We start from the raw sequence: 20128 nt of genomic DNA, 5'->3' as shown, positions 1-20128 counted from the left end.
ACACACACACACACACACACACACACACACACACACATAGACAGAGGGCACAAGGTGAGTTGAATAGGAAGAAATGATATCTAAATAAATAAAATTAAGGTGTGAGAGAGGAATATATTGGGAAAAAGGGAGAAATGGAATGGGGCAAATTATCTCTCATAAAAAAGGCAAGAAAAAGCTTTTTCAATGGAGGGGAAAAGGGGGAGGTAAGAGGGAAAAAAGTGAACCTTACTCTCATCACATTTGGCTTAAGGAGGGAATAACATGAACTCTCAATTTGGTACGAAAATCTATCTTACACTACAGGAAAGTAGGGGACAAGGGATAAGTGCGGTATGAGGAGGATGATAGAAGGGAAGGCAAATGAGAGGAGGGGGTAATCAAAAGTAAACACTTTTGGGGAGGGATAAGGTCAAAAGAGAGAACAGAATAAATGGGAGGGCAGGATAGGATGGAGGGAAATACAGGTATTCTTTCACAACATGACAATTATGGAAATCTTTAGCAAAACTACACGTATATAGCCTATATTGAATTGCTTACCTTCTCAGTGGGAATGGGTAGGGAGGAAGGAAGGGAGAGACGTTAGAATTCAAAGTTTTAGTAACAAATGCTGAGAATTGTTTTTGCATTAACTGGGAAATAAGAAATACAGGTAATGGGGTATAGAAATCTATCTTGCCCTACAAGAAAAGAAAGAAGATAGGGATAAGAGAAGGGAGGGGTGTGATAGAAGGGAGAGTAGACTGGGAGAAGGGATAATCAGAATGCATGGTGTTTGGGGGTGGAAGGAGGGGGAGAAAATTTGAAACTCAAAATCTTGTGGAAGTGAATGTTGAAAACTAAAAATAAATAAATAAATTGGGAAAAAAATAAAAATAACCTTTAAAAAATTGTATTTTTATTACATAGTACTCATTATTGATAGAGTTGTATGTCATTGAGATAAAAAATACTGTAATGCTCCATGGTCCATGTGCTTAGTCGTTCAAATTATGTTAGACTGGTACATTCATTATCAAGATACATCCTATGTCCTAAAAGTCTCCAGTAAATACTCACCTCTAGAGCATAACCGTGTAGTTAAATCATGGATGTAAAAGATTAAGACCAAAAGATCCCAGGAGCCCAGGCACTCCAATAGGTTTAGACATAAAACAGACCTAATCACACTGGTGATAGTTGGTAGTTGCCTCCCAGTCCCCAACCTCATTAACTAGTGTTATGGCTAATGGTTTCCCCTATAATGTAAGATTCTCTTTCTTTAGTGGAATTTGTCCTTACAAATTGGTGTTTTTCAAATGCATTTCAAATAACATTTATTAAAATATCTGGAATAACAAAAACTTTAGAGCCAGCCCAATTTGGTGAATCTTTAATAAACTCTGTTTTCTTTGACTTTAAAAAGGCTTGAGTCGAATTCATTCAAGCAGGACCTGGTGTGTCAGTATTTGGGGGTCCCCAGCACCCCTCAACCTCATCATTGGCATATTGTCTTACAAGTTGGAATTGTAAGTTAGAATTGGAAGCTCCACATCCCTTATGGAAATGAAATCATGGGTCAAAAACAAAAACATGCATTGTATAAATTACACAGCATGACAGTTCCCTGTAAAATTAAAACATGCAGAGTCACATGTGTCATGGTCAGGTTTAAAAGTTGAAGTGTTGATGAAAGTCCTGAGGATGCTCAATCAACCTTTATTATTCACCAATAATAATTATTATTCAATTCTTATTATTTATTATTCACCAATTATTGCAAAAGATCTAACACAACAAGAGCATATTTCATAACCAGTATCCTGCCATCTCACATATACTGAGGAAGCCACAACTACTGTAGAATAAACCCAATATCCAGGATTTACAGCTTTAAACTATTACAGTATTTCACCTGCCAATTAGCATCAAATGAGGTCACAAATCTCCCTTGCCTTAGGTTCTCTAATCAAAGGATATAACCATGAGACTTCTTTAAGATAACAACTTACAAATGGATGTTAAGAATATATATAAAATTAATAAAAAGCTGGAAATTTTTGGAATGAGAATATTCTATAACTGTGACTCTGTACAATAATACCAAATGTCTTCAGATATTGGCTAGTAGGCTCCTCATAATAAGACTTTAGCTTCCTGTGACACACTCATGCAGTTTTTAAACCTTTCATTCCTTCCTAGGGGACCTGATCAAACTCTCGGCTTTGAAACCTAACTGTAATAACAGAGTGTTGACATATGCCAATACTGAGGTTGGGTTGAAATTTCTACTTTGGTGAGTGAGTCAGAATTTCTACGAAGCTTAACTTTTGTTCAGCAAATGTTACACAAGGATTTTGGAGAGCAGGTGAAAAATTATATCTTTTATATACCTGGGGTAACAGAAATTTAAGTAGCTGATTGGGGATTTTTTATCTTCCTTGTACAAAAAGATTTTTCCTTCCATATAGAAGAGTAGGGGGCAGTGATAAAATATTTAGGAAAGCATCAATAAACAATAAACAAAATCAGCTCCTCCCTTTACCCCCCAAAAATCATTTTCCAAACTCATGATAAAATCCTCTGTTTTGCTTTACAAGACCTTCATGAGTTGGCCCCTTCCTCCCTTTCCAGAATTCTTCAATTTCCACATCCTCTGTAATCCAATAATATTGGTCTCCTTGCTATCCCTCACACAAAACACTCTATCTCCTAACCCTGAGTATTTTTGCATTCTGTTCCCCATGCCTGGAATTCTCTCCCTCCTCATCTCTCACCTCTTGGCTTCCCTGGTTTCCTTCAAAGCTCATCTAAAATCCCACTTTTTGTAAGGAGCCTTTTCTGGGCCTTCTAGCTAGCACTCTGTGATCATCTCTAATTTATCCTGCAATTACCTTGTTTAGATATAACTGTTGGCATTAGACTGTAAGCTCTGAGGACAAGAACTTTTTTTTGCCTTTCTTTCTATCCCCAGAGCTTAATAAAGTGTCTGGTACATAGCAATTGTTAATAAAATGTTTCTGACTTGGTTTGTCTGAAGGTATTGTTAACATACGGCTTATTGACTTGAAAATATATGTACTGGAATACTATGTCTAATAATTTAACGATAGATTCAAGGAAACCTAAATTTCTTGTTTCAATTCTTGAAAAATCTAACAAGATACAAAATCTTTCCTCAGGAGCATGAGTTCTCTTTATTTGTAGAAGAGAAGTCAGAGCTGGAAAAAGGCAATAAGGCACAATCAAAAGAGCCCAGGACTTGAAGTCAAAAGAACTAAGCTCTAACAGTAAGCGTATAACTTTGGGAAAAGTCACTTTTTGTATGTCAGCTTCAGTTTTCACATCTGCAAAATGAGGGAGCTGGATTCAGTTATCTCTAAGGTTCCTTTTCTGCCCTAATACTGTACGTACGTACTTAGTTTCACTAGACTTGTGATTTCATCACTATATGGAACTCTCAGTAAGGAAAAGTCCTTCAACCAATGCAGATGGCATCTGCTCTGCAGTCTGTAGTCTGAGAGTTGCCCAGAATTGCAGTCAGGTTTACGTGAGAGGAAGGATTTGAAATCTCCATTCTCCTGTTCCCTCTGTACATATATTTACTTAGATGAAACTGACTGTGGTAGATTGATGAATCTAAACGACTAAATTAAACTTAAATCGAAATAAAAACCTCACAAACCTTTGATAGCAGTTTGCTTTGATACATTTGTTTCTTTCACTTTAATGAAGAACGACTAGGGTGGGAAAGGGGAAAGGCTGCAATCAACCAGTCAACTCCCTTAGAAAACTAAAATATATTAAAAGGTAAAATGACTTTGGATAAAAACAGACTTATGTATTATCTTTTATATGACAATAAATACCTATGATTTCAGAAAATGCTTTGACTTTTCCTTCTACAAGATATAGTAATATCTGAGATTCTTTATAAAAATGAGTGACTTACATGTACTGACTTTTTAAATGTATTACAGAGGCAATTGTTAAAATTAAGGTTATTCCAAATACAAAATAACATATTCTTTAAAATATTTTTAAAATACTATTTTCCCCAATTACATGGAAAGATAATTTTTAACATTCTTTTTTTGTTATTTTGAGTTCCTATGGCCATGGGGCAAACTGTGCATATCCTTTGATCCAGCAATACTACTGCTAGATTCGCATCCTAAAGAGATCATAGAAAAGGTAAAAAGACCTACATGTACAAAAATATTTATAGCAGATCTTTTTGTGGTGACCAAGAATTGGAATTGATGGGATGACCATCAATTGGGGAATGACTGAACAAGTTGTGATATAGGAATGTAAAGGAATAATACTGTTGTTCCATAAGAAATGATGAGCAGGAGAATTTCAGAAAAACCTAAGACTCATATGAACTGATGCAAAGTGAAATGTGCAGAACCAGAAGAACATTGTACACAATAATAGCAACATTGTATGATGGCTAACTATGAATGATTTAGCAATACAATGATCCAAGACAATTCCAAAGTATTCATGCTGGAAAACACTATCCACACTGAGAGAAAGAACTGATGGAGTCTGAATGCAGATTGAAGCATACTATTTTCACTTTATTTTTTTTCCTTAATTTTAATTTTTAAATGTTTAAAATTGTCTTTATATGTAATTCTAAAGAATAAAATACTATTTAAATAATTAAATGCTATTTACTAAATAATTAAAATAACATTTACTAAATACTATTTAAATAAATTGGAAAGAATAAAATACTATTTAAAAAACAACAAAAAAATTGCATTCCAAATCTCCTTCTCTCCCTTGACTTCCCCCTCCCTTAAAGAGTAATTAATTTAATATAGTTTATACATATACAGCCATGCAAAACAATTCCATATCAGTCATGTTGTGTGAAAAGACCCTGACCAAAATATAAACATTCTTTAAAATGTGATCTAATTACAAACTTTAAGTTTATTTAACTATCAGTTAAAGTTTTAATTCTTTTGAACTACTAAGCACAGAAGTATAGCTAATTGATTTTCTCCTAAACTATGCATTCTCAATCACTCACTGTAGCCAACTCAGAGAACACATGATCTAAAACAGAGGGGGTCAAACACCCAGACCACAAAATGCAGCCCACAACACTCAAGTGGTATGCTAACCAAATTAAAATGTAATTGGAAGACTGGTAGATTTTTTTTAATACAATAAAATATAACATTACATTTTAAATGTAAATCAACATGCAACCAATAGGTATCCTTGTATGTCCCACATTTCTATTTGAGTTTGACACTACTGATCAAAAAGAAAAGCAAAAGTGCCCCCCATGTCCCACAACGACCTAGTCAAATGAACAATGACCCAAGAGTAAATATGATCCTTCCTACTAGCTTCACTGTCACAGGCAGACAAGAATATTCCTGGATAAAGCTATGCTGAAAACTCTGTGAAAAGCAAATGACAAAGGTCAGAAGAAGATGACCTCATTCTGGAATTGACATAAGTAGAAATGAACATAAAACATTCTGACTGAAAAGAATACACAAAAAACTGAGAATCTGGGAAAAGTGAAGAAGTTATATATTGGAAGATATGATCTATAAAATATATGAAAGGCTAGTATCATGATGAAAATTTTTAAAAACTAAATAGAAAGCCTAGATATTGGTTTCAAAGACTAGAGAAGAACTTTAAAACATGTTAACAACAGTCCACGTCTTTCCAAATAAATATTTTAAAGTCCATTTCAGCTACCACACTGTCCATGAAGTCTTTCCTGCAACACTTTCCTCCCCTTTATAAGCATATTTATAATAATAATAATAGCTAGGATTTACATAGCATTTTAACATTTGCAAAGTGCTTTTTTACATATATTATCTCATTTGATGCTCACAAAAACCCTAGCAGGCAGATGCTATAGCTATCTCCATTTTAGAAATGAAGAAACTAAGCTTAGAGAGGTTACGTGATTGCCTAGGGTCACACATCCAGTAAATATCTGTTGGGGCACTTAAACCTAGGTCTTTCTGACTCCAGGTCCACTATTCTAGTCCCCAAACCACCTAACTTATGCACGTCTATGTACAACATAAATGGATGGAAATCTCAGCATTAGCACTAATGAGGGGAGAAGGCACCTTTACTTGTCTCCCTACAGAAATAGGACTAAACAAAAGCTTAAGCTGTACCAATTTTAAAGAGTAGGAGAAAAGAATCAACTAGAAAGCAGGGTAGTCATAAGACCCATTCAGATGAGAAATTCATGAAGCACCTAGCACAGCTTCCTACAAGCACCAGTACGACTGCACTGTGGAATGCAAACATAAATAAGACACAGTCCTTTCCATAAAACAGCATGAAACCTAGTAGGAATTTAGAAGGATAGAATAAATACCCAAATAAAGATCTAACAAGTGCACTGGAGACACTGGAGTCCAGACAGAGTGGGAGGCATCATAGGGAAGGTAAGATCATACACGGTGTAACAAATAAATGTAGTAGAAAGAACACTGGAGTTGGAGTTTGCTCTTGGTTTGAATTTGGGCTCTAGGTCATCTTGTATGAGTCATTTAACATCTCTAGGCATCAGTTTCCTCATCTGTACAGAGAAAGGATTGGACTAGAGGATGCTTAAGCTTCCTTCTAGTTCTCAGTCCTATGATTTTATAATTAAAAAAAGAAACGGGTGTTTAATATCAGAAACTGAGAGAAGAGAACATTTAAAAAATGAAGAATTGGGCAACAATATCAAATGTTTCTGGGAGGTTATAGAAGAATGAGAACTGAGAATAAGGCCACTGGATATGGCAGACAGGAAGTCATTATGACCTTTGCGAGAATAGTTTCAATAGAGTTACAGGAATCAAAGTCAGATTGCAAGGGGCCCATAGGCACATAGTAGAGGCTTCCAGCATGGACTTTTTAAAGAAATTTAGAAGTGAAGGGGAAGAATCATGAAAAGGTTTCCCAAGGGGTAGAAAGAGGAGACTTTCAATTTTTTTAAAATATTAGACAATCATGCTGAAGGTAGTGGAGGGGGGAATAGTATAGATGCAAAACAAACCGAACAAAGAAGCAAAGGTTTAGAGCAGATGGGAGGAGATGAGATTAATTACATGGATGAAGTAATTAGCTTTAGGAAAGAATAAGGGAACCCCTTCTTCTGGGATCCAAGCAAAAGAGTAGAGATAGCCATGGCTTTGATGTGTGGGGGGGAAACAGCTGAGGCTGACAGCTGATAGCCTTGATTTTCTCAGTGAAATTGGAAGAAAAGTCATCTCTGTATTTGGGGGATGGCTAGTAAAGTATGTGAGGAAAGTACAAATGTCTGGAACAGTCTGGATGAGGGATGCAATAGGAAATTGATTGGTGTCGACAGTTTAAAGTGGAGAAGTCACCTGGTGTGAAAAGAAGGTACTGAATTTAGGGTAAAGTTAGTTTAATCCACAGACATGTAGCGGTCTATGAAAGCATGAACTAATTCTCTTAGGTCTAATAGTAATCTATGTACCAAACAGAATAATAAAAACTAAGCATCACCAATCTGCTATTAAAAGTAGTACTTATATCCAAGTTAACTGTGATGAGATGTTTTGGGGGTTTTCCCCTCCAGTGGCAAAATAAGAATGGATGGATATGTACTTTATTAGGTCTCTTGCTCCATTTAGATGAAAAATCTGCCATAGAGCTGTACAAATCCAAGGTTTGCTGCATATTCCCTGTGTACCTTTATTTGGGGTAGCAGTAGGGGGAGAGGGTAGAATTGAGGCAAACCTGGTTAAGTAACTTGCCCAAGGTTACACACAACTAGTAAATGTCTGAGACTGGATTTGAACTCAGGTCCTCCTGATTCCAGGTACAGTGCTCTATTCACTGTGCCATTTAACTGCCTCTTCCCTGTGTGACTTTAGATAAGACATTTAACCTTTCTAAACTTCATTTTCCTGATTAGCAAAGTAAAGGTTAAATAAACTATAAAGTCCCTTTCAGCACAAGATTTATAATACTATGAGATGATTCTTCTAAGTTCTGATATAGCCTGACATATACCTTAAAACCATTCCCTTCTCATTTTTTTCTGATACCCTTCTAAGGTGGGGCAAGGAGGTGGTGGAGTAGATAGGAGTGCCAAGCCTGGAAGTCAGGAAGTTTCATCTTCCTGAGTTCAAATCTGGGTTCAGATGCACAAGACAGGATGAGATGATTTGTCATATGATTTCCAAAAATCTAGGTAAATTATATCCATAACATTCTTCTAATCTACTAGTTTAGTAACCCCTGGAAAAAAAAAAAAAAAAAGACTAGTATGACCTGTTCTTAGTGAAGCCTTCCTCACATTTCATAATTGCTGCTCTTTTTGTCCTATAGAGGTTCACTAATGATCCATTCAGAATTTTCCCAATAATCAAAGTTAAGCTTGCTAGGTAAACTATAGTTTGCAGACTCCACTCTCTACCTTTAAAAAATTAGGATGACTTTTGCCCTTAGTCACCTCGCCTGTTTTATGTAATGTTTCAAATACTGCTGTCTTGGTAATCCCATCTGCCAATTTTTTTTAGTACTCAAGGATGCAATTTATGTGGGCTAAGGGGCCATTAGCTATATCCTTATTTTTCTTGGGTACCAACCACTCCTCATACGTTTTTGTTCTAGGATTTCAAGCATAGAGATCATCTTCTTTGGCGGAACAAACAGAAACAAAATAAAAACTGATCGGCTCTGCCTTCTCTTAAAAAGCAGTTCCATCCACCCTAAGCAGCAGTTCTATTGCTTCTTTTTTTCTTTTCTTTCCCCCAACATAGCTCTAAAAATTCCTTTTTGGTTTATAGTTTATAGCAATAGCATTTATTCATTATGAACTTTACCACTTCTGACATCAATTTTGTAGGACATGCCATGCTTCATCTTCTATATCTATATCTATACATATAGATTTTTTAAACCAATATGGTTGATGATTTACTATTGTCCAATTGGTCTCTTTAGATAATACTCATTTTTCCTATTCATTTTAATTGTTTTCCCTTTGTACCTCTAGAATTTCATTCTTGAGAGCTGCTCATCTTTTCTGTGCTTATAGCATTGACAGAAGTTTAGTCCATGTAATCCTACCTATCTTTCTTCTGAATCCTTAAAATCTGCTTTCCTCAAATCTAGAGGGCATGTCAGGCTACATTCAGTTTTCCTTTCTTCTCCTCTATCACAAACTGTGAAAGGTAGTGATCCCTCCCTCATAAAGTTCCCATCATTTTCCTATTAATTAGAATTAAAACTGTCACAGAACTTCCACCTTCTTAGTCCTCTACCTTTTGAAAGATAAGATTATCATTAAGCCATCCCTCCTAGCTTTGGATCATCTGCAAATTTTACAAACATGCTACTTATGCCCTTATCTGGATCACTGATAAAAACACTAAACAATATAAGATAAGGTTATTCAATGGAACAGGCTAGGTACAGAACATATAGAAACAAACAAATAGTAGTATAGTATTCAATAACCCCAACACTCCAGCTACCAGGGTAAGGATTCACTAGTTGACAAAAACTGTTGGAAAAATGGGAAAGCAATAAGGAAGAAATTAGATATAGACCAGCATCCCAAACAGTATACCAAGATAACCTCTAAATGGATACATCTTAGTCATAAAATGTCATATCATAAACAAATTAAAGTAAGGAAGGAAGTAATTGCTTTTCAGATCTATGAATAAATGAAGAGCTCATGACCACACAAGGGTTAGAGAAAATCCTGGAAGATACAAGAAAATTTTGGTTATAGAAGACTTAAAAGCTTTTGCACAAAGATTGTAGTTAAAATTAAAAGGGAAACGTATAACTGGAAAAACTCTTTGCAGCAAGTTTCCCTGATAAAGGTGTCAAGTGTAAGATACAGAAAGAATTGATTCAATTTTATAAAAATAGAACCATTTCTCAATAAAGAAATGGTCAAAAAATATGAACTAGTAGTTTTTAAAAGAAGAATTCCAAGTTATCAACATCCAAATTCACTAATCATTAGAGAAATGCAAATGAAAACATCAATGACAATTGTTGGATAGACTGCAGAAAAACAGCCACACTAACACACTGTTGGTAGAGCTATGTATGGGCCCTGCCATTCTGGAGACCAATTTTGAACTATACCCCTCAAACCACTAAATTGTGTCACTAAATGTGAACCATTGATACCACTACTAAGCCTACATTCCTACAGAGATTTTTTTTTTTTTTTAAATTTTAAAAGACCCATATATCCAAGATTATTTATAGCGGCTCTTTTTTATAGTAGCAAAGAACAAGAAACTAAAGAGGCACATATCTGTTGGAAAATGGGAAAATTGTGCTACATTGACGTAGAGAAATATTATTGTAACACAAGAAATAATTAAATGGATGGTTTCAGAGAAACCTGGGAAGACCGCTATGAACTGATTCAGAATGAAGTCAACAGAAAAGTAATTAACTTTGAAAGGCATAAGAACTCTGATTATTTCAAAGAATTGTGTTCGTCCTTTGTTTTAGAAGAAGATCATGACATCAGAGACATGATGACATGACTTGCACTTGACTTTGTTTTGAGTAAATGGGGGTGGGGTGAGCTGTGCAAGGTCACCAGCCTCACTTTCTCTTCCTGAGCCACCTGGATCCAATGACCAGATACTCATCAGGATTATTGGAGATGGCCCAGGATGCAATGGGAGACTTTGGCCTTTTAAGGTACTCAAAGTGATGTATTGCCCATTCAGTGAATAGGCCTCTTTAAAAGGTAGTCAGGGGGATTGCCCCTTTAACAGAAAAGAGAAAATAAATAGATAAAGCACTCTGGGAGGGGCAGGAGCCTCAGGGTTGTTGTTTAGAAGAAAAACTGTTACTACTGACATTCACTCTAAGCCAGGAGGGTCCAAAACCAGCCATTGAGTTGAGGTTGGGCAGGGACCCTTCACTATTCAATCCAATGGAGCCCCTTCCCTTCCCTCACTCAAAACAAAGCCAAGTGCAAGTTATTATGTCATCATTTGTCTGATGTCATGGTCCTCCTCAAAAATGAAGGACAAACACAATTTCAATGATTATGATTCTGGAAGAGTGATGATAAAATGACCTATCCACCTCTTCACAAAGAGGTGATCAAGATGCAGAATTAGACATTCATTTCCAGACACTGCCAGCATGGGGATTTGTTTCACTTGACTATGTATATTTGTTTCAGGGCTTGTTTTTTTCTTTTTCTTTTGTCCAAAGAGAGAGGAGGATGGGGCAGTGGAATGGAAGGGTAAGGGGAGACAGAGTAACAAAAACAAAGAAAGAAAGAAAATTGGGTCAGCGAGGTATCTTTCTTTTTTTTCTACTGCAGAAAAGAAAACAAAAAGACTAGAAAGAAGTATATACAATCAAGAGAATTTTGAAAACTACAGGTTGAACTTATTATTTACTTTAAAAGAAAAGCAAGTTGTACATAACTAGGCTATGCAGTAGATAGAGCATGCACCTAGAATCAGGAAGACCTGAGTTCAAATGTGACCTCAGACACTTAGCTTTGTAACCCTGGGCAAATCAGTTAACTGTATGCCTCAATTTCCTCATCTGTAAAATGACCTGGAGAATGAAATGGTAAACCACTCCAGTATTTTTGCCAAGAAAACCCCAAATGGGATCAGGAAGAGTAAGACACAATAAACATCAGTAACAATTTTTACTCTTTTTACTCTACCCACTATCTTCATGCAAATATTCCTTCGGTCCCTGGACTTCCTCATATAAGTATACAGTGCTAACCCACAATATCCACACATATCCTTATACTTACCCTGCCTCTACTGAATAAGTTACACGGATGCCAATGTCATAATCCATGTCATACGAAGAATGAGACAATCCCTACTTTAAAGAGTTTACATTCAGCCACTAGTCTTTCTTCTTCATTGTAGTTACTCTCCATGTTCTCTAGCTTGGAGGATATACACAGCCCAATTTCTCTGTTTCCCATTCTATTGACAAGGTGGGAACAATTCTGGAGGCAAAGGACTTGTTCAATTCCACTTCTGACACTTAATACTAAATAAAGTTGGGGAGTCACCTGAGGCCTCCGTTTTCTTATCTGTAAAAGATAGGCTGGTTGGACTATATGGCTTCTGAGATCCCTTGTAGCTCCAAATCAATGATTTCATGATCCCTTTTGATTAGATTTACAAAACACCCAACAAATATATTCTTTTTATTTTTTAATTTAATTTTTTAATGAATAAAAATCTATTTTTCTTCTTCCTACTTCCCTGCCTTCATTTAAAAAAGAAAACCTTTGTGACATATAAAACATGCCCAAAAAATATATGTCTCACGCTGCATCCTGAGTCCATAACATCTCTTTCAGGAGTCAGGTAGCATGATTCATAACTGGACCTCTGGAATCAAGATCAGTCATTTTATTGATCAGAGCTCTTATGTCTTTCACAGTGTTTTTGTCTTTATAATGTTGTTATTTTAGTAATTTTCTGCTTATTCATTCTGCATCATTTCTTCACACAAGCCTTCCTGCATGTTTCTGAAATCATCCCTTTCATTATTTCCTATGGCACAATAATATTCCTTTACATTACACTCTTCATCTATTACATTCATATACCATAATTTAGTCACTATTCCTCAAATGATAGATACCTCCTTAGTTTCCAGTTCTTTGCCACCACAAAAAGAAATGTTACAAATTTTATGTGTGTGTGTATATATATATATAAAATTTGTAACATTTCTTTTATACATATATGTATATATACATATATATATATATATACACATATATGTCCTTTTCTTCTTTCTTTGATCACTCTAGAGTATTGGGTCAATCACTTTATTGGGTCAAAGGGTATGCATAGTTCAACAAATTTGGTGCTATAGTTCCAAATTGCCTTCCAGAATAGTTGGACCAAATTATAACTCCACCAACGGTGTAATAATATGCCTGTTTTCCCATGGGCCCCCTCCCACATTTGTAATTTTACTTTTTTGTCACCTTTGTCATTGTAATGGTTTTGAAGTGGAATCCCAGAATTGCTTTAATTTACCAGCCGATGCGTTCTGAACAGCCCTCAGGGGTACTCCATCCTTCTCACAAGACTGTCATCTCTATATTTTAAGCTATATTCCGGAAATCAAAATTCAGATACCACTTTCTTGCAGAGATAGTTGCTTCCGTTCAAAAAGCAGTAGTGAGGGGAAAAAAATAACACATGTCCTATTACTTCATTTTATTACTGGAGATTAGATAAATCTTTTCCAGTGCTTTTAAGGTTCCATTTGGCAGTACTGTTTGCACCCCCATCAATCAAAAGAAGTGAGTAGTAATCAGCTTTTTTGAAAAGTTCTCTATTACATCTGGGACAAATTCCCCACAAAGTCAAAAGATCTCTCAATTTTTTCTCACAGGTCAACAACAGCTGTCTCAGTACCTGAGTAGGGGATCACCAATCACTTCTGCTCTTTACTGATTTCTTTAATGCTTATTGGATGAGATCTCACCTGCTAACTTTGGGAGCTCTACCATATCATTTCTTAGAGGACAAACTGATGGTTCTCAGACCATTCAGTTCCCTCTTCTTCAGGAAGGGCCTCAAATGTGCGTCTGTGTTTGGTTTTTAGCTCCAAATGTATGCTCATCCTCTTTCCTCCCTTCCTTCTGTGACAATCTGCCACTCTCCTCCCCTTGATTAGCATTAGTTTCTCCACCATGTCAAATCCTTTTTTTCTTCCCACTGAAAAACTGAAACAGAAAAGACTAGCCACAAGGTCTTCAAAGTAAACCACTTCATTAAAGGATAGGACTGAAATTACACACACATACACACATCATTTAATTAGTGTAGGGTAAGGAAATTCTGGCAATGGAAATCAGTAACTTCTGGGCAATTCACAGTCTTAGAGAATTATCTCCAGCAACAATAAAACTAAATGATCTGCCTAAGGTAACACAGAAAGTATGTGTCAGAGACTGGATTCCAGGAATTCCTGACTGAGGCTAACTCTCAATTTACTATGTGTGACACCTCCCCCTTCTCAGTTTAAATAATTGAAATATTCCCTGTGAATAAGGACCACATTGAGTTACAATTGTTACAAACTCTTCTTCCTTGCATTTCTGCATTTTGCAGCCCCCACTTTTTCTCTGGGGGAGGAGTGGAGGAAGAAGGAATCAGACACTGAAGTAGGGCAAGAAAAGTTATGCTGGAAACAGAATCAAAATTGGCACTTTCTTCAGGAAGTAGCAGTATTTCCGGTTTTAGGCTACCATTCCATTTTGGGTATTAAGAAGCTATGTAAGTCAGTAGAATGTTGTAATTTCCTAAAGTCCCTTCTGGATGAACTCATTATTATTACTTCAGATGATGCTGAACATTATTGCTTCAGAGTTAAAACAAAGGACAAATGGGGCAAAGAAGGTGCCCAGGGAATCAGCAACCCATTTGAGAGAAAAGACAAGGAGATAAGACTTGTTAGACTCACCAAGTCTCACAGACTTCCAAGAGCCTCCTAGGCAAAAATCAGCAGCCCTGATATCTGCTCTAGCAGTTTTCTTTTCACACACAAAAAATTATGTCTCCTTTTTTTCCCTGCCAATTATGATTGTTCTCCAATAATGTGCACAGGAAACTGTAAGAAGTAGCAAGCAGCTGTTTTTAAACATTATTTACGTCAGATATGCCTCTTAACATTGTCCCTTGAAACCTCTGGTTATGACAAATAATAAGCTTATTGACCACCTGCCAGGAGGAGTCAGCTGAATTGTTTGCAGTGATCTTAAAAGATCTCATAGGTTTGTGTATATTCATACATCCCTGTCACTAGCGCAGATTCCTAGGTAAAATGGTGAAATCCAGGGTTTCTGCGTGGAAGTAAAAGAAAGGGCTGAAGAAAGGTTAGCTGAGCAGTTATGAACCGTGGGAAATTTGATTTTTGGCTGAAAGTCTGTAAAATTTCTGGGTTTCAATAGGCCTGATCTGCATTTGCAAGTATGTAGACTCAAATACATGAATCAAGTAGGTTACAGCAAAGTTACTAGCTCCCTGGTTGCCAAGATAGCTTATAGCTCCTGGCAGGGAGCCACTGTTGCCCCATCCAATAGGGAAACTGAATTGGACGGCCTTATCAACAAGTGTCATCAACGTTTGAGACAGATCCTAAAAAAAAGTAAAAGAAAACCACAGACCATGGGCCAAGACTGGGAACTGAATGAAATGAGACCCCCATACATCTCAAAGATTCCCCAAGTCCAGCAGGGTTCCTGGAAGTACTGTGAGTAAAGGACAAAAGCACATGATTTGAGATAATAGAATTTTGGTGTTGTAAAGCACGGGAGATGTCATTAATCATTACATTTCCCTCCGTTTACAAAGAATGAAACTGAAGCTCAGGAAAGCTACGGTGCCCAAGGTCACGTTACTGGGAGAACTGGGATTCGAAAGCTTCTGGTTCTAAATTCAGTCTTTTCCCATTGCTCTCCACTCCCTCCCTCCACCAAACACAGGACTCACTTTAGAGAGCCCCTCCCAGGAGTTCCCCCCATCTTCAGAACGTAACCAGCCCCGCAGACAATCGAGAACCCAGAGAAACGAGACTCCCTGGGCAAGTTTTGGTAAAGGAAGGAGAGTTGACTCAGTAAACTTTGCGGGGCCCCAACTGGGAAATGTTTACCCGTCGGTTCGCCCAGGCTACGACTAAGTCAGACTGGCAGAATCGCACTGACCTGCTATGGTCTCCTGGTAGCCCTTCGTGAAGAACTGCATGGCCGTGGCAGCCCTCCAGGGGGTCTTGACCAGCCCCTGGCGCTCCGGGTCCTCACCCAGGGAGCGCAGGATGGTGGAGTACGCGCCCGCCAGTCTGGGCAGGTTCAGCTCGTTATCCTCCACGCTACGGGTCCGCTCCGTCTTCCAGAAGTCCGCCTGCTGGGCGCTCTTTTCCTCCTGGCCCGGGGGCTTTTCCTCGGGCTCATTCCGCTCGGGCCGGGGTTGCTCCTTGGCCGCGTACCCGTTGCACTGGGCACCGCGCCGCTTCTCCGCCGGTGTTTGAGCATTGCCTGCCTTCTCCATCTGCCTGGCGGGCAGGAGAGGGGCTGGAGTCCGCAGCGGCCGTCGTTCCACTCTAGGGGAAGTTGGGACGCCTTCCATGTAGCCAGCTACGGGGAGCGCTGCCCACCGAACTTGCCTGGGGGTTTTCCGCACGCTTAGAGCTCCCAGGGTTGGAAGGCGTGAATGTGCGCCCGTATGTTTGTGTGAGCGCCCGAGGGTGTCCAAGAAGGGCCCCTTATCTGTCACAGCCAGCTTGCTGCGTCCACCCCCTTTATAGAGTCCGAGGAGGGCATGGCTCCCATTAGCCGGAGCTCGCCCGTGCGTCATCGGCTTCTAGCCGGGCCTCCACCCACTCCTCGGAGCCCACGGCTAGGAGCCGGGTGAGGCGCAAAGAGAAAGGGGCTTCCCCTCCGTGGGTGTCTGGTAAAGGGCTACGTGCCGGTGGCCGATGGCATTTGTTTGCTGTCTTTGGCATGAGCCACCAGGAAGAATTGGATTTGGTTCTTAAGGGAGGCCGGAGGGATGAGGTAAATGAAATCAGAAAGCAGTCTGAGAGCCACAGAGAGGAGAAAACGGGCGGTCCATTAGCTTGGTCTCTCCCCCCCCACCTTTTCTGTCAAGGTTAATTGAGGGGGGAACACAGGGCAAGGTCAGAATGCAGCATTTCCCCGCACCGCCACCATCCCCAAAGAAGTGAAAAGATGGGTGACCTTTTCTCCGCGCAGCTTGTTCTGGTAGAGTTAGCAACTGTAACTGATCAGCGAGAATAAATACCCTACAAAGTAAAGCCTTGGGTTACAAGCATGCAAAATGTTATAGGATATTTAGTAGCGCTCAGGCAAGGAATGCTGTCAGCATTTTCTCAAAGCACCCTACCTATTGTCCTGCAACAGTTGGGCTCTCGCACCAGAAAAGTTAGTTCACATTAGCCCCTTGATTTCAAAAAAAACAAACAAAAACAAGTGTTTTCTGGCAAAACTAATTTCTAGAAATTTCAGAGAGGGTAAATGCAAAACTGTGAGAGATTATTGATCAAATCAACTTTGTCCAAATTAGCAATTGCTTTGATTACATTCTCAGATGCCAAAAAGGTGTTTTCTTCACTTTCTGTATACAGGACAGGGTCAAAGGTCATCTTTTAAAAATTTGCATCAGATTAATAAAATCTTGTGATTTTCTTCAGAGTTCCAAATAGTTTACAATCTTATTCATTTGTGCTGTATTAATTCATTCTTGCTGTATTATGTAGCTTAGCCTACGCATCACAGTAAAATTTTATTTACAGGCTTATTTTATCCTATCCTGATAGAATAAAATAATGACTTTGTACCAATGGAACATGACTGTCACTCATAATTTACTTTGTACTGTGTGCATAGTACAGCACATTTTTTGGCTCTTTAGAAGCCATTGGGGTGGATATTAGTTCATTTATTTACTTAAAATATTTTAGTTTCTCATACTATGTGATATGAACAATGAAGTACCTAAAACAATATAAAAAATTATTTCTCACAATAATTAGAAAGAAAGGTAATCAGTGGTCAGATCATCACCTTTATAACTCCGAGATATTCCCTGGATCAACCTGGATTCAGGCAGAATGCACAAAGTTCAAAAGCGATAGCTTTGTATTTAACTAATAGCAAAGATGACAGCAACATACTTTAAAGGATTAGAGATTTATATAGAGAAGTTTCCAAATATAGCTTTAAAAATAGCACTCATATTATTCCTCAAAAACTTTGTAAGCATTTTCCAGGATTCACTACAAGAATATTTTTGAAAATGAGTTTTTTAACCCTTGAAATCTAAAAACTTCCTCTCCCCCCCCAATTGATGCCATCAGATTTCTCAAGATAGTGTTTGTGGTCACATTATTTACACAATTAGCTGTCTCGCTAATACTGCATATGCATTTATATATATTTTGTTTATATATAGGATGGTAGATAGAGAACTGGTTTCATAGCCAGGAGGACCTGTCTTCTAGTGCTTCCTCTGAAATATAATGGCTGTGTTATCTGGTACAAGTTACTTGATCTCTTGGGACCATCTAGATAACTCTCTAAAGCTATAAGTTGCAGGAAGTGCCTACCTTAATTGGTGTATATATAGGGTGTTCACCACTGGAAAATTCTTTACATCAATGAAATCATAGATCCAGTCTCAACCCCTATCCTAACCCCCCACACACACACATATATGCATGTCATATTTATGTACTTCACATACAACATAAATCAGGAATACGACAGCTATTTATTTCTTCCACACAAAAGAAATGCTAAAAAAGAAAAAAGACTCACAAGCATGCATTTTTAGGAACTTAAAACTATTGTTATACTCTCCAGGGAGACTAAGATTTAAAACCTTGAAAAACATGAAGCAGTTTGCCAGACTACTGAATTGGCACTTAAATTTTCATTTGGATCCGGATTGTTCCCCTCAAGGTCCATGTTTCTCTCTATCACATATACACATTAACTTCTGAAGCTCCAGTATCTTAATTTTTCCTTTTGAGTTTCCTCTCTTCTCCTCATTTTTACCTAAAACTTTCCCCTACCAACTATTTTTGAAAGACAACATGGTATAGTGGAGAGTTAACTTTGGAATTAAGAAGACTGGAGTTCCAGGCTTACACATACCAGGCTGTGTGACTCTGAGTGACCCTGTGTGACCCCTTAAGTCCCTGAGAGTGTCCCAGGCAACTCTCTAAGACTTAGTCAATCAACAAACATTTATTAAGTGCCTACTATGTTCCAAACATCATGCTAAGTGCTGGGGATACAAAGAAAGGGAAAAGACAGTTCCCTGTCCACAAGGATCTTAAAGTTTAATGTTGAGAAGTGAAGGAACTTATAGTCTTAAGTTGAAGAGGGGGTGCTAATCTTCATTGGTAGAGTTTCCTCATTAAGAATTCCCATACCAATGAAATCATAAGTATGTATACACATATATGTGTATACATAATGCATATATATATGAATGTATATATAAATATAAATAGTACATATAAATATATGTTGATAGATACATATAGCAATGATTGATAAGATACATGTAGCAGTAGGTTATAGCCTCCCATATTTGCTTAGGCAGCACCAGTACTCTTGCCAAGCAACTCCCTCTGGCTTCCTTTATTCCTCATAGTTTTTACTGGAAAGCCACACTTGCTCCAACCTCTTGAATGACTCCAATTCAATATCCAGCTTGATATTTTGAGGAGTGTAAGATGTGTTCAGTCAATTTCATGATGGCCTGTTTGCCCAGGTTCTGGATAATGGACAAAACTCTCGTGCCTTCCCAGTCACCAATGGAGTGAAACAGGGCTGTGTGCTTGCTCCCATGCTTTTTAGCATGATGTTTTCAGCCATGTTGTCAAATGCTTTCAGTGAGGATGAACACGGCTTCAGGGTCAACTACTGTATTGATGGTAAATTCTTCAATTTTAAAAGGCTACAAGCCAAGACCAAAGTGGAGGGAGTGCTGGTGCATGATTTTCTGTTTGCAGATGATTGTGCACTCAATGCAGCCTCTGAAGCTGAGATGCAACAAAGTATCGATCAAGTCTCTGATGCTTATGCTAATTTTGGCCTAATAATTAACATCAAGAAAACACAGGTGCTCCATCAGCCACCACCACACCATCCATACGTGGAGCCATCAGTTACAACAAATGGAGAAATTTTGAATGCTGTGGATAAGTTCACTTACCTTGGTAGTGTACTTTCCAGAGATGTACACATTGACAATGAGGTTGATGCATGCATTGCCAGAGCTGGCTCAGTGTTTGGGAGGCTCCAAAGAAAAGTTTAGGAGAGAAAAGGTATTAGACTGACTACCAAACTGAAGGTCTACAGAGCCGTTGTGCTGACCTCATTGTTCTATGCTTGTGAAACATGGACAGTCTACCAATGCCATGCCAGGAAACTGAATTGCTTCCATTTGAACTGTCTTAGGAAGATTCTGAGGATCACCCGGCAGGATAAGGTAGCAGACACTGAAGTCCTTGCTTGAGCTGAACTGCCAAGTATTCAAACTCTGCTTCAGAGAGTGTTACTCCTATGGGCTGGCCACGTTGTTCAAATGTAAAATGT

At 38.1% G+C, this 20128-nt stretch overlaps 1 protein-coding gene across 2 annotated transcripts in view; it reads right to left on the bottom strand.

The window, feature by feature from the left end:
• Nucleotides 1-16726, bottom strand: part of GCH1 (GTP cyclohydrolase 1) — a 67698-nt gene extending 50972 nt beyond the window's left edge. The window contains exon 1 of one of the 2 annotated variants that reach the window (XM_072629805.1): nt 15707-16726. In XM_072629805.1, coding sequence (XP_072485906.1) covers nt 15707-16355 — 649 coding nt within the window. In that variant the 5' untranslated portion in view covers nt 16356-16726. The remainder of the gene's footprint in view (nt 1-15706) is intronic. The other variant, XM_072629806.1, reaches the window with a different exon arrangement.
• Between the last annotated feature and the right edge of the window lie 3402 nt (nt 16727-20128).

The sequence above is a fragment of the Notamacropus eugenii genome, chromosome 1, assembly GCF_028372415.1.
Source record: "Notamacropus eugenii isolate mMacEug1 chromosome 1, mMacEug1.pri_v2, whole genome shotgun sequence".
Lineage (NCBI taxonomy): Eukaryota > Metazoa > Chordata > Mammalia > Diprotodontia > Macropodidae > Notamacropus > Notamacropus eugenii.
Note: the sequence above shows the minus strand (reverse complement) of the source record. Positions and strands in the feature narration are given on the sequence as shown.